Source organism: Pan troglodytes, chromosome 13, assembly GCF_028858775.2.
Source record: "Pan troglodytes isolate AG18354 chromosome 13, NHGRI_mPanTro3-v2.0_pri, whole genome shotgun sequence".
NCBI classification, from domain to species: domain Eukaryota; kingdom Metazoa; phylum Chordata; class Mammalia; order Primates; family Hominidae; genus Pan; species Pan troglodytes.
In genome coordinates, this window is record NC_072411.2 from 113,963,697 (window position 1) to 113,991,160 (window position 27,464).

A 27,464-nucleotide genomic window follows, 5' to 3' on the forward strand; every position below is an offset into this window, starting at 1 on the left:
TCTCTGTCACCCAGGCTGGAGTGCAGTGGCACCGTCTCGGCTCACTGCAACCTCCACCTCCCAGGTTCAAACCATCCTCCTGTCTCAGCCTCCAGAATAGCTGGGGCTGCAGGCGCCTGCCACCACGCCTGGCTAATTTTTGTGTTTTCAGTAGAGACGGGGTTTCACCATATTGGTCAGGCTGGTCTCGAACTCCTGATCTCAGGTGCCACCCACCTCGGCCTCCCAAAGTGCTGGGATTACAGGTGTGAGCCACGGCGCCCAGCCACAGTAAGAGTTTTATAACCTCAAACATGTCATTCTTTTGCTATGAAACTTTACACAAATCACTTTAAAGTTTTGGTTTAGTTTCTTTATTTATAAAATGGGGGCAATAGTATCTATACCCAAAGTACTTATAATATTCTTACAAGTTTCAAATTAAAATAAACTTACATAAAATTCTTTTGATTTCAAATAATGACCTAATTAATTTGGTTATTCTTATTCTGTTACTTACGTGGACATTTCTTGACACAGAATGCTCCATATGTGTACTTTGCATTGAAATTGTGCTCCAGTTGAAAAGTGGTTGGATTGTAAACAAAGGTTTGGGGACACTGAGTAACACATGCTCCACTGTCATTGAAATTCATGCAGGCCTGCAACATAGCAAATATTACTTTCATTTACAAATAAAATTCATAATACTTGTTAATGAAACACTGCCAAAACAGAAGTTTTTTTCTATAATAATTCCACAAATATTACAAAATTTGATAATTTAAGAGTCATGTGTGTTTCCAAAATTTCATAAAACTCTTTTTTCCAGTGTCAGTAAATAGGAAAATTTATGGCTACTGATGCTCAAAGTGCTTAGCCTGTAACCAGTAATTTCTAAACTGAGAATTGGTTTAAAGTTAGCTAATAGTGAAAAATTATTTGAGTTCACACTTATTCAAAGCATTTATATTTAGTCTTAAAGTATAGCACTGACAACAAAATCCCTAATTCTACAGGCTGGATGTCCACTTGAGCTGGTATTTTAAAAAGTTCCATGTCCCAAGTGACATGTAAAGTACAATTATCACCACTGTCCTGTAAGAAAACATTGTGATGGTGATTTATATTGGACTTAAAGAAAAGGCTCTGGCTGGTGACTAGCCAAATACAAATACAGTGCATGTAATGCCAAAATGTAAAGAGGTAATTAGCTATAGTTGGCCTGTAATTAAATAATATGATGTCATTTCTAGTATGGCTTTTTTCCTAATGCCACTCCATTTAGTAAAAGCTACCATGTAGAAGACAGTTCATTTCTGCTGACTCATATATTTATACTCATAACTCAATTTATTAATATTTTCAAATTCATTTGGGAAGAATTAAAAACCATTTTATTACCTGAGAGGTAGGTACTTCATATAAAAACAGAATATATGTGTAAGTACATATAAACATGTGATTAACAAAAGTGTGGATGAGCTAATTCTTTCAATTAAGAAATTAAGCCATTTTAGGAATGATTTGGGCCTTGGAAAGCAAGCTAATACAAACTCAAGCTATGATTTACATTTAATCATAAATAGTGCATATGGTTATTAATAAGCATTAATTTATTCTGTTTCCTCAAAACATTGCTTCATCAATTGTTGTTTTAGCAAGCACTTTATCATAAACATGACAATTCCCTGATGATGGTCTACTAGATGCATAATCAGAACGAGACTTACTGACGATACATTATTCACTAAGATGACACATTCTAGGAAGAATCTATTAAAAACCAATCTAGAAAACTCAGTAAGTTTTAATTTATGGTTATAAAATTTCATGTGTCCTTATAATTGCTTTACTAACATATTTTATGCAATGCTGTACACAGATTGCTCAGGAACAAAGGAACATAAGTCAGAGGAGTAAAACAAATTTAGCTTTGCGACAGCATACAAAACAATGTAACTTACACCAAGGCCTTAGTCTGGCATTGTTGAACATTCTGTACCAAAAGCCAAAGTGGAATCATTGGACCGTTCCATAAAAGTAATGAAATGATAATTTGAAGCTCACTCAGCACTGTGCTTATCATGATAATGGAACCACGAAAAAAACTGCAGTGCAAAACTTCTAAGAGTTTTTGCTATTGCTGTTTATTGTTGTTATTGTTTTGGAATTGTTAATGAAACACCTGCAGTGTTCAGTGTCTTCAGAATCAAGCTTCCATCCTACGTCTGATGAAAGACAGAGGAAGGTTCTCAGTTCAAGACCTACTGAGTATTTTTAAATTTTTCACATTTTTATTTCCTTTTCTTCTTCCTCCCTATCCACCTCTGCAATACCTATTTTTGTTTCACTATAGAATGAGTATAGAAGATTATATTCCTTATGATATTAAGAAAACTAAGAAATTACTGTCTATATCATAAGAGCTTTAATATATGGTTTGCTCATTGCTGGAATTAAGTGTCTTTCTTTTTTTTTTTTTTAAAAAGCTCAGTTCTACTACATATGTTTGCTGGATATTTGAGAGAAAAAAATTTCTGTGTTCATTTTCAACTATATAAACATTTGTGTATTTTTACAATTTTTAGCTTTAAAATTAAGCTGGTGTTCTGGGTATATGAAAGTGAGTTAAATACAACTCAAAATTGCTGATATGTATGCCAAAGACAAAGAGTACTGTGTCAGGAATATGATATCAAAATATAATTAAAAACTGTCCCTAACAAACTATTTATAAATCTTAAACTTTTAAAATAATATTACCTTTAAAATATAAACTAGAAAATACTGAAACTCATAAATATATCTTCTATAATCTTGAAATTTATATTCAAGAAATAAAATGCAATTGCTCCCACTTGCAGAACTCAATGATGCAACCACATAAACAGGTAATCACCGCATTACTGGAAAGGATGTTATTGGATTATAAAAAGATATCTCAATATGTTCTCCAATGAACCTCATTTGTAACATAAATTATATCAGAAATATACAATTCATTTAATAGAACAATTCTAGTTAATCAGTAGACAACCTAGTGAGGGAATGACTTTGAGGAGGGCAGAGCATTTTTCTTAATCCTAAAGTGGCTAAAGTTGATCTGATTGTAATAAGACAAAGATTCAGTATGCCTGAATCAAATAGGGAAGGAAAGGAGAGCAGGATAATAAAAGAGAGAAATCACAGACATACAAAGCAGTCTGTGTCCTTAGGTCCTGAGCAGCCTCCAGCACATTCTCGATGGCAGCAGTCACTGACGTAAGGTCCGTAGCATCTGCCGTCACATTGTTCTGCACACACCGTCCTTGTCACTGCAGAAGACAGAGATAGGACCATGATCAAAGTCTGCCACCAAGAGAAACTCATAAGCTGAGTTCTGGAGTGACAATTTCTCACCCTGTCTTTGACTCAATTCAGCAAACATTTAATGAATGAGGTTTACAACTAGATCAAAATTTTTATACAAAAATCTCCAAAATTAATTTATAATTATTTCATTTTTATATTCTTTCTTGTTTCAGCAAATAATTACAATGCTTTATGACGATCATACAACTTAACAAGAAAGAATCCAATTTGAAGTCAGGCACAGTGGAGTGTGCCCGTAATCCCAACTACTTGGGAGACTGAGACAGGAGGATTGCTTGAGGCCAGTAGTTCAAAGATGCAGTGGGCTATGACTGCACTTGTGAATAATCACTGCACTCCAGCTTGGGCAGCATAGTGGGACTCTGTCTCTAAAATTAAAAACAAAGGAAAATTGAGATAACTAAATGAGACATTTGGCAGGCTAGGAAAGGTGAAGTCAATTCACACAATGTGCATAGTAAGGTCCTAGTAGAAGGTGTCCCCAGAAATGGGTCTAAGACTTTTAGTAGTCAATGCAGAAAAGGGACACATAAATGTTTAGTTAATTCACATAATATTTTACACGAGGAAAGAAAGGAAGGAAGGAAGGAAGGAAGGGGAGGGAAAGGAGGAAGGAAAGAAAAAAGGAAGGAAAGAAAGCCATTAATAGTAAACACAACAAAAATCATCATTGATCTTTTCTTATAACATGCTTCAATCCAAGCTGACAGCATCATATCGAGGTATACTTTAGTAAAAGCAATACAAAAGGCTATCCATCAACATTATAGCAATAAGAGACACAATTCTGCTTATCTCATTTATTCCAAAAATATTTTTAGGGTATTTAAGGTATGAATTTTACAGGATATGTATAGTATATCACTTCATGGTTTCTGTATTTCCACTTCAGCCTTGTTTCTTCCTATATTTTCAAACAGATCTTCTAAGCTTTCTTTGTTGCTACCTTATCAAGACTCTGCCTCATAAACATTAGCATTCCCCAGACCTGTTCTTGACAATTTTGGGGGGACTATGGGCTCATTCCTGGATAAAAGTCATTCATCTTCTACTTAGCATACTGTCTACCAGTAAATGACTTTCAGATCTAGAATTGAGTTCTCTGTGGAGCTACAGCATGCATTTCTAGCTGTCTACAGAAGTCCCCATTTTGATATGCAAGGTGTACAAAACAGAACATAACTCTTCTTCCCACACCCACTACTGAGTGTATTTCTTTTCTAAGTTCCCTTATCTCAATTAATGGAAGCACCATATATCCAGTAGCTCGCTAGTAATTTGCAATGTATTTTCTGTCTCCTATCCTCTTATCATCACTTCTCCTACCTAATAAAATTGCCAAGTATTAGCAATAGTTTTCTAAATATTCCTCAGTACTTTCCCTCCTCTCTATTCTAACTTTATTCAAAAGCCTATCTCTAAATGATTACATAGTGTTCTAAAAGTTTTCTCAGATCCCATCTTTTCCTTCCAGTTAATCCTCCACAATGCCCTAAAAGTAATGGCTTGAACCTGTAAGCCAACGCCTATAAATCAGTGTTGATTCACAGTATGAAACTTATGACCATCCCCGTACTAAAGGATTAAACCTTAAGCAAGGGACAAAAGCCCTCCATAGGTTGACCACCATCTCTGCCCTTCCAGGAATCACATTACTATGTTTCTCATGTCCAGCCAGATAGAAATACCACTTGCAATTCCGTTGTGATTCTCATTGCTTCTTCACAAGGCATTTCTCCATGTTAAAAACCCTTCCTAGCTTCTCAGCCTAGGAAATACTTGCTCTGAAACCTTTCCAGACACAGCTCCAAGCTGAGTTATTTTCTCACTATTGCTTCTGAACAAGCAAGAAGATAAAGTTAATGCAGCAGTCTATGTAGTCTGAAGATCTAGGCTCAAATCCAAAATATATCCATGTTATATGGGCAAGTTATTTAACCATTCTGTATTTTACTTCACCATTTTTAAGATGGAGTTAGTACCCACCTAATAGGATTGAAGATAAATATACAGGTATAAAGTGCTTTACATGGTCCCTATTAACAGTGCTCATCAACTTAGATATTTTTATTGCACTTATACATTTGGATTTTTTTCAAATTTGCTTCTACCTCACCCCAACTAACCTATGGGTTTATTGAAGTTTATTGTCTTACTTAAGTTTTAATTTTCAGTGATAAACACAGGGTTTGGTACTTAATGCACAATATAAGGCAGTATTCCCTTCAAGTAAATAGGTAAATCATATATTGCCAACTCAATGGCAGTATCTCCTCAGGGCTTAATATATTTATCAGAGAGATAAAAAGGTGTATAGAGTTAAAGAGATAGGTCACTAAGAAATATAAAGAAACAAATATTAAAATACTAGGATTTAAATGCTCCTTAAATTCTACTGTTGATTAGTTCATGATTTCATATTTTTAATTGGATCCTTTTCCATTGAACATGATGATGATATTCATAAAATAATGCACAATATTGAAAGATAAAGAATATTCTTCCATTTGACATGATCTAATTATTCTCTATGTAGTACAACGAATACAAACATCAAATAAAGTTTAAACTAAAATGGCACTTGGACTCACCCTCTGTCATGTTTTTATTTTGTAAAAATAAGATTACATGCTATTTTTTACCATAAGCTTATAGAAGATTTGGAAAATAATCAAATTTTTATATCTGGGTTTGTGAACGTATATTTTGGATTTGCAATTTTGGTTACATTAAACTTCAAAATAAATTATTTCTTCTATTAGTATCCTGGTACAAAATTCTGCATAATAAATCCTCTTGGACTGTCCCTTCACTTTCTTTAAGTCTTTGACCAAATCACACCTTTGCATTGAAGTCTGCCCCTGTTTAATACTGAATTTTTCCCAATCAACTGACTCCTTATGAACCTTCATCTTCTTTTTTCTCTCTCTTTCTTTCATCTCCCTTCCTTCCTTCCTGTATTTTGTTACAGCATCAATTACCATCTAACATATTATTATTTATTCCATTTATTTTGTTTCTAGGTGTATTACTATGTTTGTAACTGTAACTGGCACTTACATAGTTTTATTTATATTTGATACACACATTTTATATATATATATATATATATATATATGATATGTCCCCAAACAATTTGTATCCTTCCATTAACTCTTCATGTCATACATTATGCTTATATTGATATTTCTGTCTTTTAACCAAGTGGTATATTTGTTTAGATGCCCTAATTAGTAATTCATACAATATAAATGACATTTTTTAAAGGAAACACTTTTAACAGACAGTTTTGTACAGAATAAATTCAAACACAATTCTTCTCTTCCAAATTCAATAAAGTGCTTCAATGCATCAACAGTCACTAATTAAAATGCAGACATATGTTAAATAAATAAATAACTAGATTTGAAATGTGTTATCACAGGAGAGTTTATCAATTTGCTTCTATTTGACAGCTATTGCTCAGCTGGAAAACAATAGCATGGAGTCAACAATCTTATAAGTCACATCATATTTTAATCATAGACAGATATGTCTAAGTGTTACTTTTTATTTTTAACTCTATGGTGATTTAAAGTAACTAGACAAAATGTTTCAGTTTCTCTTTATTTACTTTGGTTTTTCCTGCCAAATGAGAAAATTAATGTAGAAAATAATTACAATGATAAGACAAGTAACCCTGAATGTAGTTTAAAATTATTTATTAAGTGTTCACGTTAAAATCATTTCTCTCATTGAGTACACTATTTAAATATGAAAATAATATTATACAAATATAATCCAATGTAGTACAATCTTAGATTCAATAGCAATTATTATACTGTGGAACTATTAAAATATTTTAAATTATTTAATCATTTGTGTGGAAAAAAACTTAAAATTTTTGAAAATAGCAACTTTTTCCACATAGTATTCAAATACTTAATATTTTTTCAGGACACACTGATTTCTGATATTATATTCCCTTTTAGAAACATGCAGAAAAATTCCTCTAAATTATTATCCAAATGCAGATGCATTCCACAATTTTTATTTAACATGTTAAAAGGGAATTATGGCTTTCATTTTCCAAAATCAGTCTATAATTGATTTTTTTCAAAGTAAATTACATTCAACTTTAAATATAGGGCTTTTCACCATCAACATTTTTATATCCCTTAATTCCAAATGAAAATTCAGTAAGCATGAAGCATTTGGACACATAAAAGGTAGGCAAAAAGAACAAAACAACAAGCTTAATTGCTAAACAGTAATGGGGTTAAAAAATATTTCTTTATATTATTATATGAGACTTGTAACAAGAAAGAAAACATTCCCTTTGTACAATTCAAGGCTACATGCAAGAGAAGTGGAAAGGCACCATAGAGTAAATTTATTTAGTAGCATTTTTTGATTAATAAGCATTATTTAATGTGAATAAACTCATCAAATTATACTCATATTTTATTACGATGGGGACACAAAACAAAAAATAATTCCTGAAATCAATGAGATAAGTCAGCCTCTATAGGAACATTAACTTATAATTGCTTTGGTTTTTATTAATTCCATCCTTGCTCAAATATTTCATTACGTTTTTTTCCTTGTATTTAGTTTCCTTTCTAAATTGCTTCACTGGGTGCATTAAAATATTTGGGTCCAATTTTCACTAGCTTTTTCATTGGTGGTATGCACTAAATGTGATTAATATAAAATTTAAAACTGGGACGTTAAACTTCTTATATTCGGGTCAGTAAACTTGACATGGGGAATGTGAATTCATTCAAAATATCCATGAGAATTAGATGGGTAACATTTAAGGCATCAAACAATTCATGGTAAGCCAATACTACTGAGAGAATGTCTATCAAGTCAAAAAATATTAAAAAATCATTAAGTAGCTTAATCTTATCAGTATCTCACTAATAAGAACTATGGCTTAATTACTTCTTTCAATATAATGATAACCAATACTGTGATTAAAGTTACTCCCTTAGGACAAATTTATTTTACTTGAAGAAGCTTGGCAATTTACTAATTAAATATTTATTGTTGCTTCCTAGCAACAATAGCAAAAAAGACAAAGAATATTCATAAATAATGCAAAACAGAGCACTGACATCACAGTGACAAGACAAAAGATCTCTGTTCGCCCGTTAACAATAGAAATAAGGATAAATTTAGGCAAAGTCTTTGTGTCTTTTTACACTCTGACACTTCCTCCTCCTCCCCCATCTCCTTCCTCTTTCCCTATCTCCTCTGTCTTCTCTCCTTCAGTGCCTTTTGATTATCTTCATTTCCTCTAACCAGTGGTTCTGAACTGGGTTGTATATTAGATCAACTAACAGTCTTTCAAACTTGAGTACTGGAATTCTTCTGTAAGTAAAACTTTTCATTCAGTTGGTATCAGTGGGGCCCAAGACTTTTTAATAAGCCCATTTCTATTAAGCTCCCAGGTAATGTCTCTACCTACTCATCTACATACCCCATATTGAGTAGCAGAATATAGAGTAGTTTCAAAAAATACAATACCTGAGAATCACCTAGTTTCTATTAAATCAAAATCACTGGCAATTTTCTAGAAGCTTTGGTAGTTTTAATAAGCTCCCTGGGATTCCAATATTCAGTCTAGAGTTGAGAACCTTTATTCTAACCAATGGGAGAAATGGGAGAAAAAAATTTTAAGTCATTTACACCATCTGATTGACTGACTGATTATTCCTTGTCTGAAACTTAATCACAGTGACTTCTTGCTTTAATTTCCTATTTGTGTTGTAAAGGTCCCTATCACTAATTGGAAAATCAAACAAACAAAAATTGATGTGCAAGTAGATATAGGAAAATTTGGGAGGGAAATTACCTATATTTTCGATGGAAATATTGACTCACTGGTTCTGAAGGCAAACATTATGGATAAATGAAATACCAGTAGAAAACTTCCCTTCTCTCACCCAGCAGCTGTCTGAGTGAAAAGTATCTTGGGGCAATCCCCAATTGCACTGCTAAGCACATTTTAAAGCATATTTATTTTATTTTTTAAAATTTTATTTCAGTTTTTATTCAAAGACTCATACCTCTATGCTGCCTCTATTCTATTTTTGTGTCAAAATTTTGACAAATTATGTTCATAAAACATATGTTCAATAACTAGATAGTATTTGAATGGAATTTTTTTATTACACTGTTTCCAGTTACATACTTGGAGGTTTGAACTAGAAGGGAGAAATACTTGGGTTAAAGTAGAGGTGATATGGGTTGGATGTGAGGAAGAATTACTGACTATTAGAGGGATAAAAACACTGTAATGGGCTTCTTAAGTGTTTATTTGTCAGTATTTTAAAAGAAATCTCTTCTACATGCTTTAGACATCCACTTAATTAAAGATAGGAGGCTTGATGAAATGTTCTCTAGAGGTACCCTCTAGCTCTAAGATTCAAAATTTATTCCTATTAATGATGAAATTGTGACTAAAAAACTGAACACTTTGGGTTGTGTAACATGTTTTAAGAAAGCTATCATCAACAGGATACACTTAAAGTGAAACAAATAAAGCTCACAGACCATCCAAGAAGAGGCGTTACTTACAGAGCATGTGTAAAAAATCAGGTTCAATGAAACTAATGCCAAACTATACACTGTTATTCATTCTTCCAAAGGAGAATAATTGAACACATTTGTGTGTCCGGGGCCAGGTAGAAACTAAAAGCCAAGTAGAAAGACTTAAAATAAAGATGTCTGGCCCATCTCCTATATTCTGACTCAGTAAGTCTGGGGAAGGTGTCAGAAAATTCATTTTTTTTTTATTTGGAGCCTTAAGATTTTGAGAAGTAGATTTTATAAGCCAATATTTCCAAACTTCTGCTCTAAGGCACTCTCTTATTTCTAATGAAAGATTCCCATAGATGGAAAGGCAGAGTCAGAGCTGGGTTGGTCTTAAACTAGAATGCTCTTTCCTATCTCATATTAAATTGCAGAAGAAATAAGTCAAAAATTGTTGCCTCACAGAGGAAGGCTTCATCATAAGCCTATATCCTAATTTTTACAGGAAAATAATTTTGCACTTTAAGGATTTTTCAATTATTTTAACCAGCCACAATGTATTATCTAACATATTTAAAAAGGCTCTCAGAGGTCTTTTTTGAAAAAAAAAATTAGACCTAGCAAAATGGAATTATCAAAAAGTATCTGGGCTTCTAAATGACCACAATCATACACATTTTCACAATACAAAATAAAATACGACTAATTTTCTTTTATTCCTAATTCCTAATTGGTTTGGTGATAGCTACTCTAAATAAACTGACCAGGCCATATCATGAAGTATATACCCCACATGTAAAATAACTGTTTAATCCAAAATGCAATAACCTCTGTAGTTCCCCTGGAAGACATAGCAAATAGCTGTACAGTCACTACTGAAATTGACATTCAGAGTCAGTTAATAAAAGTAGGGCCAGGCCGGACATGGTGGCTCACGCCTGTAATCCCCGCACTTTGGAAGGCTGAGGCAGGCAAATCACGAGGTCAGGAGTGACCAGCCTGACCAACATGCTGAAACCCCATCTCTACTAAAAAAGAAACCCCGTCTCTACTAAAAAGTACAAAAATTAGCCAGGCATGGTGGCATGCACCTGTAATCCCAGCTACGCAGGAGGCTGAGGCAGGAGAATCACTTAAACCCGGGAGGCAGAGGTTGCAGTGAGCCAAGATCATGCCATTGCACTCCAGCCTGCGTGACTGAGTGAGACTCCGTCTCAAAAAACAAAAAACAAACACAAAAAAAGAGTAGGCCCATATTTTGGCAGCTACTAATCAGGTTTGACCTGATGAATCCCTGGTGACCCACGGACTATGACATGATAATATTGTTAGTTGTGTCAAAGAGGTAAGGGATTCTGTCTAATCCATTCTTTATCACCACCTGCTTTATTCATTTATTTAATGAAGTTTTATTCAACCTATTTAATAAAGACATGATCAATGATTCATTGAGGGACCTTAAAGCTGATTATAAACTACACACTTGGTCACCAGGGAAATTCTCCCTTCTTAATAGGCTATTAGCATCTCCACAGTTTGTGAGTGAAGATTCAAAAAATAATATTGCCTTGTTACATTAACTATAAAAATATTCTTGAGAGTGAGTAAGAGTTATTTTGCATATTCCTCACAGGCCCGTAGATATTGATTTCAAGGCAATAAAGGAAGAGTATGAATCTGCGTAAAAATACCATAGTATTTTTAAGAATATTTTTAAAAATTAGAATTGAGGTCTGCACCTTAAAATCTGCCTATAAATGATAGGCTGCAGATAAAGTAGTAAAAAAAAGTCATAATTATATCATAGATCTTTCATAAACCAAGAAATATGGAAAAATTGGTATTCAAATTTTTTAAATCACTGTGCATTATAACAGACATCTCCACATCTAACCTGATAGAAAAACAAACAAAAACCAAAAAAAAAAATTTACTTTCTTTCTTTTGCTTATTCTAGTTCCCTATCCAAAATATTAGTAGAAGAAAATAAATATAATCTCTCTCTCACTCAATTTTGCAATAAAAATACCCACAGAAGGGCCAGGAGTGGTGGCTCACACCTATACACCTAGCATTTGGGAGGCAGAGGCAGGCGGATCACTTGAGGCCAGGAGTTCAAGACCAGCCTGGCCAACATGAAGAAACCCTGTCTCTACTAAAAATACAAAAATTAGCCAGGCAGAGGAAGGAGAATCATTTGAACCCGGGAGACTGAGGTTGCAGCGAGCTGAGATCATGCCACTGTCCTCCAGCCTGGGCCATGCAGCAGAGAATATTTAAAAATTTTTGAAAAAATAATAAATATTTAAAAATTTTGTCTCAAAAATATTTTTAAAAATTGAAAATACAGAATGTTAAAATTAAAAAAAGAACATCATATTAGGTAAACAATGGACAAATATCTGTTGAAACAATAAATACCATCAAGTCCAAATTTCTCATTTTATTGATGAGAAATTAAAACTGAAATAAACTTACTTGTTTATGAGCAAATCTAAAGTAATGTTCAGACATCTCTAAGACAGATCACCACTTCTTCAGAGCATTCCAGGAAGTTTCTAGTTTTGATGAGGGTGAAGAATTGGGCAAACTATTAGTGGGTGTATAAATTGATACATGATTTTTTGAAGACTAATTTGTCTCTATCAAATTTGTGTATGTAAATTCACATGTGACCAAGCAGTTCTATTTCTAGAAATCTGACTTACAGAAGAATGTGCATCTGTGGACAAATATGTATATAAAAATGTTCATTAGTTGTAACTGAGAATAATACAATGTAACCTAAATGTCCACTAATGAGGAATTGGTTAAGTAAATTATAGCACAACCATAACTAGGGAAATAGCTGTAGCATTAAAAAAAAAAAAAAAAAAAAAAAGCTGGGTGCAATGGCTCACGGCTGTAATCCCAGCACTTTGGAAGGCCAAGGCGGGCGGATCATGAGGTCAGGAGATCGAGAACATCCTGGCTAACATGGTGAAACCCCATCTCTACTGAAAATACAAAAAAATTAGCCAGGCGTGGTGGCGGGCGCCTGTAGTCCCAGCTACTCGGGAGGCTGAGGCAGGAGAATGGTATGAACTTGGGAGGCAGAGCCTCTGCAGTGCAGCCACTGCACTCCAGCCTGGGCGACAAGCGAGACTCTTGTCAAAAAAAAAAAAAAAAAAAAAAAAAAAAAAAAAAAAAGAGGGATTGTTCTCTATGTCCTGAAATGAAAGGATTTTTAAAATATAATGTGAAGTGAAACAAAAGTGATAGACGAATAGACATGGCATACATATTTTTGTAAAACACACAAAACAAAATCCCACAACTTTTATGTGCTTATGTGTATATGTAAATATAAATACACACACATATACCAAATATTACCATAAAGTAATCACTTTATAAAAAAATGTAGGTTGAGGGAAGCATATTTACTGATGGGAAGGCATTATTATTTTTAACTTTATGAGCTGAGTATCACATGAATTTAAAAAAAAAAAACTATACTAAAATAACCTGTGCATTTGGCAGAGCAAGTTAATTATCCCAGTGTTACAGATGAAGAAGTTAACACTTAAAAACTAGCTTATCCTAGGTCAAATCATAAGTTATTATCAAAGTGGAGTTTAAAATTAGTTTTCTGACTCCTATATATCTTCATTTACATGTTTTCATCAAGTTAAGAGTCACAAATAGAGGGTGCCTAAATGTAAAAATCAAAAGGACTAAAAGGGGAGAGGAAGATAGTTTTGGAAACTGTTTTAAATGCAACGCCAAACAGCTAAAGTGATCAAACACGTGTCTACATTACGTCTCTGAAAAACAGCTTGGCTGATGCTATTTTAACTACCATGATTGTGAGTGATGATAATGAAAACTAAGATATTACTCAAATACTCTTTAAATCTCAGACCCAGAGAGGGCCAACAATGAAAACTAAGATATTACTCAAATACTCTTTAAATCTCAGACCCAGAGAGGGCCAACACTGAAGTCTATACCTCAGAAAAAGAGACCTTTTGAGGAAACCATTTAAAAGAGTTATACCACAAGCACATTTTGAGTATATACAGAAGAATATGTTTTGCTTTTCTCCTCATAGAACACGTTTGGGATTATCTTCTTTAAAAAGATAATCAGGCCAAGCAGAGTGGCTCACGTCTGTAATCCCAGCACTTTGGGAGGCTGAGGCAGGAGGATCTCTTGAGCCCAGGCATTCGAGACTAGCCTAGGCAACATAATGAGACCTTGTCTCTACCAAAAAGAAAAAAGGAAAAACAAAATAGCCAGGCATGGTGGTGTGCACCTGTAGTCCTAGCTGCTTGGGAGGCTGAGGCAGGAGGATCACTTGAGCCCTGGAGTTCAAGGCTAGAGTAAGCTATGATTGTGCCTCTGTGCTCCAGCCTGGGCAACACAGCAAGACTCTGTCTCAAAAAAAGGAAAAAAAAAAAGATAATCATGTCCTCCTACAAGTCACATAATGCACCTTTGTAGTGTTTTTCAAACTTTTGTCTTTTAAAAAATAACAATTTACAGTACAAATAACATTGTATTATGGCTCAGTACACATATCCTTGATGAAATGTTTTGAGGAATAATACTGAGCCTAATTAGTGCAAGAGCATTTTGATACTGCCTTTTCTGGTCAATTTTATTCCAATGTATCTTATTTCAATAAAAATGTATTGTTGGGCAGGGTGTACTGAAGTGATTTTATAATCTACTAACAAGTTGCAACCAGCAATCTGAAAGCATTGTCTTATTGCATGAACAAAGGTCAAATTAAGAAATTAGAGAAACCGATCTCTGTGCTCTTCTTATATATGTACAGCAAATTAGCCTTCTAATGAATTCAGGAATTTAGAGCCACTGGTGATAAAATTTCCCTTTTCTGAAGTTTTAGGATTCTAGAGGATATGGAAAATCACTGCACAATACAGCCTGCCATAATGCCTTATCTTCAGAATTGTGCCATTGAGACTGACCATTCTCAGAGGTTTGTGCTTTTTATTCCCACCATAATTACTGGAAATTTGGGATCGTTCAGTCTGAATTTCTCCTACCTGGCAGTATATTAAATTGTGGGCCAATACAAAACAACTTTTTGGATCCTCTCCAAGCAATATATTTATAGAAAATAATATAATCTATAGATATTAAAGCTTTTATGCATGATTAATATATTGATTAAAAAATTATAATCTCTCTGTTCAGGACAAAAGTTCGGAAGTCCTCAACATTTACCAAAAAAGTCATGTCGCGATAAAGAGGGTATTACTTATTATATTTGTTGTTACTTACTTTCTTAAAATTCTGAAATTACATATGCAGTACCTATTTTCAGGGAAATATAAGTAACTACAGATATGCAGAATTAAAAACAATTCATTTGTTCTCTTACTCCAGCAGTAACAACCAATGTCAACTTTTGAGTCTCTGTGAATGCTTGACATCCCTATTATGGTTCCACACTAGTATGAGAGTTAAGAGAACACAAAACACACAATTAAAAGTAATTCAAAATAACTCAGATCTTTACAATTTTCAAATCCAGGAAGGGGACACAATCTCCCTTCCTGCCTCCAGAAAATTATCCCATCAATCCACATTTCTCTACATGCAGAAATCTCATATTCTCCTCCTTCAGAACTTTCTCTAGTCCCACTTCTTCTTGTCTCTCCTACCTTATTTCCAGTGTATATACCGAAATGATTCATGAGGTTGGAATGAGATAATACATGTGAAACTGTTAGTACAAAACCGGCACAATGGATAACTACAGGAAGTTCTCTGGAGATGACTTTACATAATTTTGACTTTACATAATAGCTAATTTTGACTTTATGTAATAGCTGTGCCAGATTAGACACATTGCTTAACCTCTCTGTGATTTAGGTTTTCATCTATAAAATAAAAATAACAACTGTACTTACCTCATGAAGCTGTTACAAAGATTTTATGTATTATGGGAAATTATTAATTTGGAATAGTGCCTAACATGCAGTGAACATTATATAAATATTGGCTCTTGGTATTGTTAAGTAATCGATGAATGGTAGTTATTATCTCGCTTTATAGCTTGGTATTTTTAACTAAATATTATATCATTAACTGTCTTTTGTAGAAGCATAAATATGCTTCTGCTGTATTATTTTTTAAAGCTCTATATTATACTATTGTATGAATATACCCTGAATCCCCTTTCTAAGCTATTTGCAATGTTTGTATTTTTTACTATTATAAATACTGCTGTAATATATACTATGGAACATTCGTTTCATGCATATGATAATCTAAGTGTACATTTCGTGGTTCAAGAAAATGCATATTTTAAAAACTTTGATACAAATGACTAATTAGTCTACATGGTGATTTTTACCTATTTATAATCTACCAAGAATAACTGATACTGTTCCAAGCTCCATACTTTCTTTCTTACTAGGAGTTATCTGAATATGTTTTTAATTTATAAAGTTGTATGTCATTGATTATAAGTAATGTCAAGTATTTTTTGCAGATTTCTTGTATAAATGTTCAATTCTTTTTAATTAAAATTATTTTAAAAATACAAAACTATACTTAACTATAATGCAGTTAAAATAATTTTTCCTTTGTTTTTGTTTTGTTTTGTTTTGTTTTGTTTTGAGACAGAGTCTTGCTCTGTTGCCCAGGCTGGAGTGAAGTGGCATGATCTCGGCTCACTGCAGCCTCCACCTCCCAGGTTCAAGGGATTCTCCTGCCTCAGCCTCTTGAGTAGCTGGGACTACAGGTGCCTCTGCCACCACACCCAGCTAATTTTTTGTATTTTTAGTAGAGACGGGGTTTCACCATGTTGGCCAGGCTGGTCTTGAACACCTGAACTCAGGTGATCCACCTGTCTTGGCCTCCCAGAGTGCTGCGGTTACAGGCATGAGCCACCACGCCCGGCCCTCTTTTTTTTTTTTGAGATGGAGTTTCCTCTGTCGCCCAGACTAGAGTGCAATGGTGTGATCTTGGCTCACTGCAACCTCTGCCTCCTGAGTTCAAGCGATTCTCATGCGTCAGCCTCCCAAATAGCTGAGATTACAGGTGCTCACCACCATACCCGGCTATTTTTTGCATTTTTAGTAGAGAGGTCAAACTCCTGACCTCAAGTGATCCACCTGCCTTGGCCTCCTAAAATGCTGGGATTACAGGCATGAGCCATTGTGGCTGGCCAGAAAATGATCTTTTTCTTATATTTTATTTTGTATTTGTTATGTCATGTTTAAAAAGACAGTCATCATTCTGTAATTTTTATCTCTATTTTTTTCCTAGTACTTCCAGTTATACCACGTTTTTAATTTTTTTATCTATAATTCATCAATCTGTATAGGTCTATCTAAATATAGACTATCTATAGTCTATCCTATGCTCTTTAGACTTTTAATGTACTACCCATCTTATGCCTTTTGTTTTATTGTAGGGATCTAACATTATCTTATTCCATAAGTGAGCCATTTATTCATACTCTCTTTGTTAAATAATCTATGCTTTTGTCATTTTTAAAAAATGTCACCTTTGTAAAAACTAAATCACTGTAGACATTTGCCTCCAAATGTCTAACTTTGTTAGATTTCATTTAATCAATACCATTCTGAACCAGTTATATACTGTTTTAATAATTATTACTTTTTAACATTTTAATACTTTATAGGGAAAATGATTCCACAAGATTATTCTTTTCAAACATCTGGCTATTTATTTATTTATTTTGAGACAGAGTCTTGCTCTGTCACCAGGCTGGAGTGCAGCGCTGTGATCTTGGCTCACCGCAACCTCTGCCTACCAGGTTCAACCGATTCTCCTGCCTCAGTGTCCCGAGTAGCTGGGACTACAGGCACATGCCGCCAAGCCCAGCTAATTTTTGTAATTTTGTGTTTTGGCAGAGACAGAGTTTCACCATTTTGACCAGGATGGTCTCGATCTCTTGACCACGTGATCTGCCCGCTTCGGCCTCCCAAAGTGTTGGGATTACAGGCGTGAGCCACCGCGCCCAGCCTCATCTGGCTATTTTATTAAATGTATTTTTAAGAGATTCTTTAGAAAAGAAAGCATTGGTAATTGCTTAAAGATAGTTAAAAATATAGCCTAATTTTAGAAAAACTGACATTTTCAAAGCATGGGCATTTCTATCTTAGAATGCAGTAGTTCCCTATTCATTTAATTTTGTGGTTACGTATTGGTGAAATGTTGTAGCTTGGTTCTTTTAAATTATCAGCAACTAGTTGTTAACATCAGAATCTGTCTTTTCTTCTGTTCCCTCATCCTCTCTGTTTTCTAGTCAATGAAATTGCATACTTCTTAAATACATATAACATCCTTATTAAAGAGGAAAATAATTATCCTGTGTGACAGTTACTCAAGAAATACTGAAATCAGAACAAAACTTGTAGGTATTTCCATGGTCATAATGCTCTATCAGCTCCATTATAACAAAATTCATGGGTAAAAATATTTTAGATAGACCAAAAATAACTGTCTTCAGTGAGATAGTAATATATACAAATTATTTTTTAAAATATTTTTGTATGTTTTTATAACTCATCATAAATTAATAGAGTGACTATTTCTTTGGAAAGTGCCCATGGTAATGGAGAGATGCAGCCATGATAATATTATAAATTGTTGAGTAATATATAAAATTTATATTGGCTTCAGAAATGAAATCTTTACATGTCTGATATTTAGTGAACTCACATTTATTTTAATATAATGGACAAAAACGTGGCTTGGCACAAGAAAAGTTGACCTGTATCCAGTTACCCCTTCTTATCCTCTTTCATCCCTATACTGTACCCCTTCCTATCCTCTTTCATCCCTATACTGTTTACTTAATTATTTCTTTTCTTTGTCTTTTTTTTTTTTTTTGAGACAGAGTCTCCCTCTGTCGCGGCATGATCTTGGCTCACTGCAAGCTCCGCTTACAGGGTTTATGCCATTCACGTGCCTCAGCTTCCCGAGTAGCTGGGACTACAGGCGCCCGCCACCACACCCGACTAATTTTTTGTATTTTTAGTGGAGACGGGGTTTCACTGTGTTAGCCAGGATGGTCTCGATCTCCTGACCTGGTGATCCACCTGCCTCAGCCTCCCAAAGTGCTGGGATTACAGGCGTGAGCCACTGCGCCCAGCCTACTTAATTATTTCTTTAACCAAATTGATTAATTTGAAAAAGAATATAATACATTTCAATAATTTTAAGGCAAAACTTTAAGGAGAATATCTTTCTTCATGCTTGCTAAATTCTCAAACCGTTAGAGTGGTATGTAAGTGCTTGCTTTTCCTAGAATAAAATCTCACACTTCTTTCCATTTCTGTAGCCAAAATAGTATGGCTGTCCTATTCATCAGAAGCATGTCACATGTAGGTAATTTTGAAATTTTCTCTTTGATAGTCAAATATAGTTACTCTAATGACAGTCAGCTCTTCTGCTGTGAAGACACAAATAATTCAGAATAAGTTGTCATCACTACCAAAATAACAAAATTATTTTACTGGTAGAACTTTCAGATATATCTAACTGTTCTTCTCAATGTCCTATTAGTAATCCTTCAAATGTGGAGTATTCATTTTCTGATCCCTCTGCTTAGAATAGCTATCTGCACAACACCCTACAGTTTCCATTCTCTCAATCTATATTTGTATCTGTATAATCTATAACTATATATGTAGTTAATACATACATACACACACACACACACACTAGATGATAGACAGATGATAGAGAGAGAGAGAGGGAGAAAGATAAGGGAACTTGTTGAAACTGAGGTTCTTAAATTGAGTTAGAGGTGGGACCAAATCTCTAGTTACCTAATGTCCCAGTTTAATATTCTTTTTGATCATTTCCAACATTCCTCACCTTTGTCTTGTATCTAACCCACAGTATGCCCACAGAACAGGAACAATTTTATATATACCTTTATGCCCCTGAAGCCCTTGGCTTGTCATTAAGTAATATCTCCTGAATCCCATTAAACTGTAATATACAGAGTATTTTAAATATATACATCTCCTGTAGTTAAAATGAAACAACTTGTTCTTTTAAATCTTTGAGAAAAGTCATTAAATTACAACAAATATTATCAACTTATGTCAAAATGAAGAACACATCAGGGAAGATTTTTCTCATTTTCTGTCGGTAAATTATTGGGGCACTTTTTGAAATGGTCAGTGTAATCAAGTAATTAGCTCATTGTAATGTTTACTTTAATTTTACAATATCTCCAGAAACCATAAATCCAAAAAAGGAAAAATGGGAATAATTGAAATCAATAAGAAGGCTTATGGATGTGCAAAGTTATTAGTAAAATACAAGGGTTTTAATTAAAGATGTTGGCGTGTACAAAGACTCGCTGTTATCCTGATTGATGGGGCCTGCTGGCTCAGCTCTTTCCCTGTTCCCCATTAGCTCCCACTTGCTTTTCTCTGCTCTAATTGGATATTTACCACATCGGCACCTTCTTTTTAAACAACATTTGTTCCACAAAGAATGTAAATACAATTACACTTTAGACAAATTATATGTGTACGCATGTGTGTGAGTATAATTAGTTTATTATCTAAATAATTTGTCATTTTGCTTTCACATTCTACAGGAAACTGTTGAAAATTTCATGGAGAAAGATACAATTTAATTTTCAACTGCAACATTTCTTGTTGAAATTTTGAGGAACAAAAATATATAATAATTTTGTTAGATTTTATTATTCTATTTCGAAGGAGTTCCAGATATACTTTTGAATAAATAAAAGGACATGTATATATGTATGACATTTTTCTTAAGAATAAATAAAATTCATAAGCCAGGCTAAGGTTTTGTTTTTTTTCCCCTTTACTATTAAACTGAAACTTTTAATATATTGCAAATGTTAAAACCAATTTTCTTCATGCCAAGCATAATAAATTACTGAGGAAAATGCTAAATAAGTTCTAAATTTTCCTAGCATATTCTATAATGTCTGTATGGAAAAAGTAAATAACATAAAATGTTGTTTGGAAAAAGGTTTTATTTTGCCAGTGTAGTACTACCCATATTAACAATTATCTACAAGAAAAAAATACAGTGCTTATCTTTATTTTACTATTATTCTATTTTTAATTAAAAAAAAGATTTTGAGATAACCTGGCAAGTTCTATTACTTATGATGGTCTAGGAAGACTATCATAAGTAAGTAAGAAGCAAGAGGTAAATCCCATCAAAAGAACTTTTCTTTTGGTTAAAGTAATGCATTAGTCAGTTTAATGACATTTAAATGGAGAGAAGTGTATCTGTTCACTCCAGTGGTTAAAGTATGCATTTCTTCATTAATTTTGTTGTATTTCAACTTCTACAATAAATAATGTTTTTAACCTATTGTCAAACTCACATTTTTCAATCAGCTTATCAGCAAGAAACATCACTTATAAAGCAACTTAGAAAACTAAAGAGTGTATTGAGTGGTTATCAGCCTAGAAAACTTCACAATTATGATGACTTTAATGCAAAATGTATGCAAAGGTCAGGAAAATCAAACTGTAATGTTTGGATATATGCCTTTTTCCCCCTCCTCACTCAAAATGCAGTGACTGAGATAACACCAGGTCTAGCAGGACAAAAGGAATGTGTAAAATGAAACAACCACCCTTTCTGATAATGGGAGACTGGAGAGAGCTGCCCTGATATTGTGCTTAAAGATAAAAAAGGACATGCAGTATCTACTTTAAATGAGATAAGTGTGCTTCACATATCTTGCAGGGACAGAGATAACTTTGTTTCTTTAATCATTCTTATTTATTTCTTAAACCTTAGTCTCTCTCATACCTAAAACCTGTAGAGCTCATACGTTACGACTCAGTTCTTATGAATAGAGAGAGTTGTCATTCTTACCTGTAAGCCTGCTAAATAATACTTCTATAAGCTTCAGACTTCACATAGCAGATAAGTTTGTCTCCCCTGACACGACTACATTAATCCACTGAATCAATTTACTTAAGCTGTGCTGTGGAGCAATGCAGCCACCATTTAACTGAGCTTAAAAGTACTTTCAAGTTTGAGTCACTGCTCCACATGTAACGTAGCTCTCAGTGTCCAATCATAAGTTCTATTTTGACCCTTTGCAACTCTGTGAGAAATTTTCTTGTTAGGTTTATAGGGTCATGGTGCTCTAACATCCAGAAGGATTTAAGGAGAATAAATTCATGATGTTTTAGAAAATCAGACTCATGAGTAACACAGGAAGAGGGGAATACTTGGTTAGATTTTACAAGCACAATCTACTTACATTAATATTTACAACATTCTTTAAGTTGAATGAGTTTGTTTTAAAGAATTTATCTAGAAAATATTTCATATGTTAGGAAAACATTTAAAAAAAACAGCTACTAGTTTCACAGTTTATAGCCTGAACATAATTAAATGCTATGGAGGAACAATGACACAATTAAATTATTTAACGTGCAATCAAGCTAACTGTGGCACCCAAAAAAGTACACAAAATAACTTGCAAAATGTTACTAAATTTTACTGAAAATGTACTAACTTTTACTAAAAATATAAAAGATTTTACTGAAATTTCTGTCTGGTAGGTTTGCATAGCGAACTGTTGTTCGTAGTAAGTTGTCGGTTTGTTCACATTCTTCTTCCATTTAGCTAAATCTATTAAAAACAAAAACAAAAACCTTTTCTTCATTTCTTCTGTTTAAAACCTCTGGCCTCCCACAGACCTTCCCTGAAGCTCACTGTTGTTGTGACCGGCTTCTTTGTTTCTCTGTATCTCTATTCAGAGATGTTTTCAATCTGATCACCACTCTTTGCTTCATTTCACCCTAACAAGTCATTCATTTTCATGAACTTGTTCTCCCAGAGCCTGGGCCATTTGTCTTTAGTGTGGCTTCTCACCATTTAGTGACAAAGAGGATAACTCCCAGCACATTTGCTAGGAGACATCTGTGGGAAGATGTCAGCACTGATAAGGTGTAGTCAATGAAATATATGCGTCACTTCAGTTTCCTTAGCTGAGGTGTGGGGCTTTTTAATACTTTTTTCTCTTTTCCCCAATGTATGGAGAGTCTCAAAGAATAATTATCCATAAAAAATAAGGAAATATTTGGTAAATCATGAAGTTGAATACTTCCAGAAAAGCCTTCACTAAAGTGAATTTATTTTAGTCATAGGGAAATAGGTCATTTGTAAATAACATATGATTATATCTTTCAGACTCTAAAATGTACTTTTATATAGTCAATCCACAAAAGCAGAATATTGTCAAAAACTTACATAGCATGTTTTCTGATTTTTTAAAAGTTAAGTCAGGGTCAGATTATAAGTATATCTTTAGTGGACCTAAGAGTAAATATTATGTTTTAAATAACAGAAGAGTCAGTGGAAATCTAGAGAAAGCCTAAAATAACTGACTTTAAAAAAATGAATCGTGTGTTACAACTGTATGGGGTCTCTGGAGGTCTCATATTGTTATGGAATCTCTCGTGAGATCTAATTCTCAAAAAATACAACCTAAATTCTAAAATTGTGATCTTACAATAAGTATATTTTTGAGTAGTTTCAAAATACTTTTTGCCTCAGGATGCTGGGCTCTTTAAATATGGATAAGTAATTTCGCTTTCAAGTAGCTCAGACTAAGAGAGAGAGAGGACAGGAATGAATGTCAAGGACGGGCAGCCTCCAACCCCACTCCAGGGTTTTTGCTCTTCCATGTCCCAGCCACCAGGTGTCAGTAGACTTCACAAGGTGGAACTGGCCTACAGGAGTTTGCCTTCCATTTTCATTCATTCAGATTTAAATTGGAATAAGTTTTCTAACAGTATCCTTTCCAGTTTATTATAATATCGGCTATTATTGATTGGGTTTTGGATATATTAAAAATTATTTAAGAGCTTCAACTGCATTGTTGAATTTCATTGTGCCCCCCACCCTCCACCGCCAGAAAAAAAAACAACCAAAAAACCCCTTAGGTAAGTATACTTATCTCCATTTTATAGATATGGTAATGATATTTTGAAAGATGAAGTCATTTTCCCATGATAGAAAGTGGAAACAACTGAGATTTGTATCTTTTGGCTAATTTCAAATCCAGCTTCCTCGACTACTAAACTGTGTTACAAAATACTGTATCCAGGAAACAGTTGTCTCTAGATTAAGAACACTTAGGTTAAAATCCAGGTATTAGCTGTGTAAATTTAGCCCTTTAATCATTTCCTCTGCTTATATTTCCTCAATTGTAAAATTGGGTTAATGTAACTGCCCTCTTTAACTCACAGGAATATTGTGAAAATGAATTTTTAAAATGGAAATATTTAATAAAGTTCTATGTTAACTTGTATACTATTCTAACATTTGGCCAGTGTGGTGGCTCACACCTGTAATCCCAGCACTTTGGAAGGCCAAGAAGACAGGATTGCTTGAAGCCAGGAGTTTGAGAACAGTCTGGGCAACAGACACCCCATCACTATCAACAGAGTGAAACACTGTCTCTAAAGCAAAATAAAATAAAATAAAATAAAATTTGTACTTGCTTATTAGGTCCATGAATTTGTTGAGTTTAAATTTGGTAGGCTTTGTGGAGTAAGCACAGTGGCCGTTAAGCCAATTTTGGATTACAGTAAGGATAGCTTCTATGCTGAAAAATTAGCTGAATTAAGTAATTTCACGTCTGATGATTTGACACATGAATTATAACTTGATGATTTTCTTAGTCAAGACTTCCTCCCACCTGTGTTTGGTAGCAAGTGAGAAAACTCCATTCAGGCTGGGTGCACTGGCTCACACCTGTAATCCTAGCACTTTGGGAGGCCGAGGCGAGTGGATCACCTGAGGTCAGGAGTTCAAGACCAGCCTGACCAACATGGCGAAATCCCGTCTCTACTAAAAGTACAAAAAATTAGCCAGGCGTGGTGGCACATGACTGTAATCCCAGCTACTTGTGAGGCTGAGGCAGGAGAATTGCTTGAAGCCGGGAGGCGGAGGTTGCACGGAGCCGAGATCGCACCACTGCACTCCAGCCTGGGTGACAGAGGGAGACTGTCTCACAAAAACAAAAACAAAAACAAAAACAAAAAACCCTCCATTCAAATATACTGGAAGAACACCGTGTTTCTTATGGAACCTAAGGACAGCAGTGTAGCTGGACCTCACGAAACCCAGAGAACTAGGAGGTAAACATTGTCAAAAATTGTTATTCTTTCTTTCCTCAACTCTCTGTATGGCTGCTTTATTCTTTAGTGACTTTGGGGACTGTTTCTTTCTGCTTCTCATTAACATACATAGTTCAAAAATGGAAACCTCAATTAGCTTTAACATCTCTTCAGGTTCGAGTTTGTAAGTTATTGTAACCAGCACTTTTGGATCCCAAATCTAAATTCTCTGGAGAGAGAATTTGACTGGCCCAGTCTAGTCAATTATCCACCCATATTACAAGATTTCTCAACCCTCAGTACTATTAACATTTTTATCTGTACTGACTAATGCTTTGTTTGGGTAGGGGTGGGAGAGGCTTTCCTGTGCATTGCAGGGCATCATCTCTGGTCTCTACTTTACCAGTGCCAGAAGATCATCCCTCCCACCCCTCCTCCATGATATGACAACCCAAATTATCAAATGTCTCCTGTGGGGCAGAAATCACTTCTGGTTGATAAACACTGCCCTGTGAAGTAAAGGGTAAAGTGTCCCATAAAACAAACATGCCTACTGGGGCTGACCATCTAGAAGGGGGTATTTTTCGGAGAAGGCCACGTGTCTGCTTGGCAATTATCCTGAAAGTGGTCTATTATAGAAATAAGAGATGTTGGTGGAAATTATAACTTTTGTAAAATTTAGCCAACAGAAGCAGATCTACTAAAATAAATTAAAAGGTTCAGAATTTTTAGCACTGTATAAATTGAAGGAAAATTTCAATCAAAGTTAGGGAAAACCCTAATAATCAATGACATACAACTTTTTTTTTGCATTCTACCCTAATACGGTGATTGAATTTCACATTTTTTACTCATATACCTCAATCTGAGAATAAATATTCACCACCTATGTATATATAACATATAATATGTATACAGAGAGTCTTTCTTGGTATCTGCAGTAAATTGGTTCCAGGACCCCCATAAATACCAAACTCCATAGATGTTCACTTCCCTTATATGAAATGGCATATAATATTTGAGTATAAACTACACACATCATCCTGTATACTTTAAATCATCTCTATATTACTTATAATGCATAATACAATGTAAATGCTATGTAAATAGATGTTATAATGTATAGTTTTTTATATGTATTATTTTTAATTGTTTATTATTTTAATTGTTTTTTTCCAAGTATTTTTGATCTGCAGTTGGTTGAATTTGCCATGTGGAAACCAGTGATATGGAGGAACGACTGTAAAATCGATACATATAATCTATACACTGCATTTTGTAATCTGTAAAAATACACATAAAATAAGACACAGATGAAAATAATAATTAAAGTAATTATTTTAATTGTAATAGTATTATTAATTTTAATTAATAGTGTTATTGAATACACTGTATGAGACTTCTGGTATAGAAAAGATGGCAGAGACCTTTTTCTTCCCACCTGTTTAATTCAACTATAAACCCTGAAAGTAACGCAAGAGGCAACCAAAGGAGAAATCTGAAAGGTGGTGGGAGGAAGTAATTTTGTTCTGGGATCTAGCACTGGAGGAACAACACAACAGCAGGGTGTCTTAAGTGCCCCTACTCAACAGAAGAGGGATCCACCCCAGTGTTTCCCAAATCTAAGCTCCTTCCTCCCTCAGATCTATGGTGAGTCCCTCAACAGTACTGGCTGAACCCCATGGGCCTGAGACAGGGTGTGGTTGGGCCCACCAGAGTGGCTCAGCCACAACAAGGAGCTTTTGCAGAAGCCTCTTTGACCCCTCTGTAAAATAAATACGTGAATAAATAAAATAAGTAGGTGAGTGAGTAAAAACTCATTTTTAGTTTGATACCTCGGTAGTTTTTTTCTGCCATGAAATGACCAGTGGATATCTAGCACTTTCACAGTCTCTTTGGTTACTTTCCACTTCATCACAAACTGTTGCAGATTTTTCCTTATTTTAGAGAACTTGACTTCCTGCAAATGGTCACATGTGTGTCAGACCAGCACTGGGATGCAACTTAGGCTCCAATTCTTTGCTATTAAAAGAATATCTCCAAATATTGTGAATGAATTTCACACAATAATCTCATCTTATTTAAAAGCCTGTTTAAGATTCTTGTCAATACTTTCCTGCCATAAAACATTGTTTCTATTAAATAAGTTAATTTAAATCTACACTGACTATGTCTCATCTAACCCTTTGACAAAGATCCAAAAATTCCCTAATGAACTACTTCGTCCAAAGAATAGGGAGGGAAATAGGCATTTATGTACATTGCTCTCGGTAGAACTAATTGATCCAACCTCTATAGAAAATAAGATCTCCATTTTGCTGTTCTCTACCCATTTCCAAATCCACATGTCTATGACCCTACAAATTCACCTCTAGAAATTAATACTACAAATAATTCATACACATGCATGGGTTGAAGAAATCAAGCTGTAGTACGACATGCAAAACATGC

At 34.3% G+C, this 27,464-nt stretch overlaps 1 protein-coding gene across 8 annotated transcripts in view; it reads right to left on the minus strand.

Moving 5' to 3' along the window:
• Positions 1-27,464, minus strand: part of ERBB4 (erb-b2 receptor tyrosine kinase 4) — a 1,163,457-nt gene that overhangs the window by 346,250 nt on the left and 789,743 nt on the right. For all 8 annotated transcript variants that reach the window (XM_001146866.7, XM_516067.8, XM_003309455.6 and 5 more), the window contains exons 6-7: positions 3,178-3,296; positions 500-641 (exon numbers count right to left, since the gene is read on the minus strand). In XM_001146866.7, the coding sequence (XP_001146866.3) occupies positions 500-641; positions 3,178-3,296 (261 nt within the window). The remainder of the gene's footprint in view (positions 1-499; positions 642-3,177; positions 3,297-27,464) is intronic.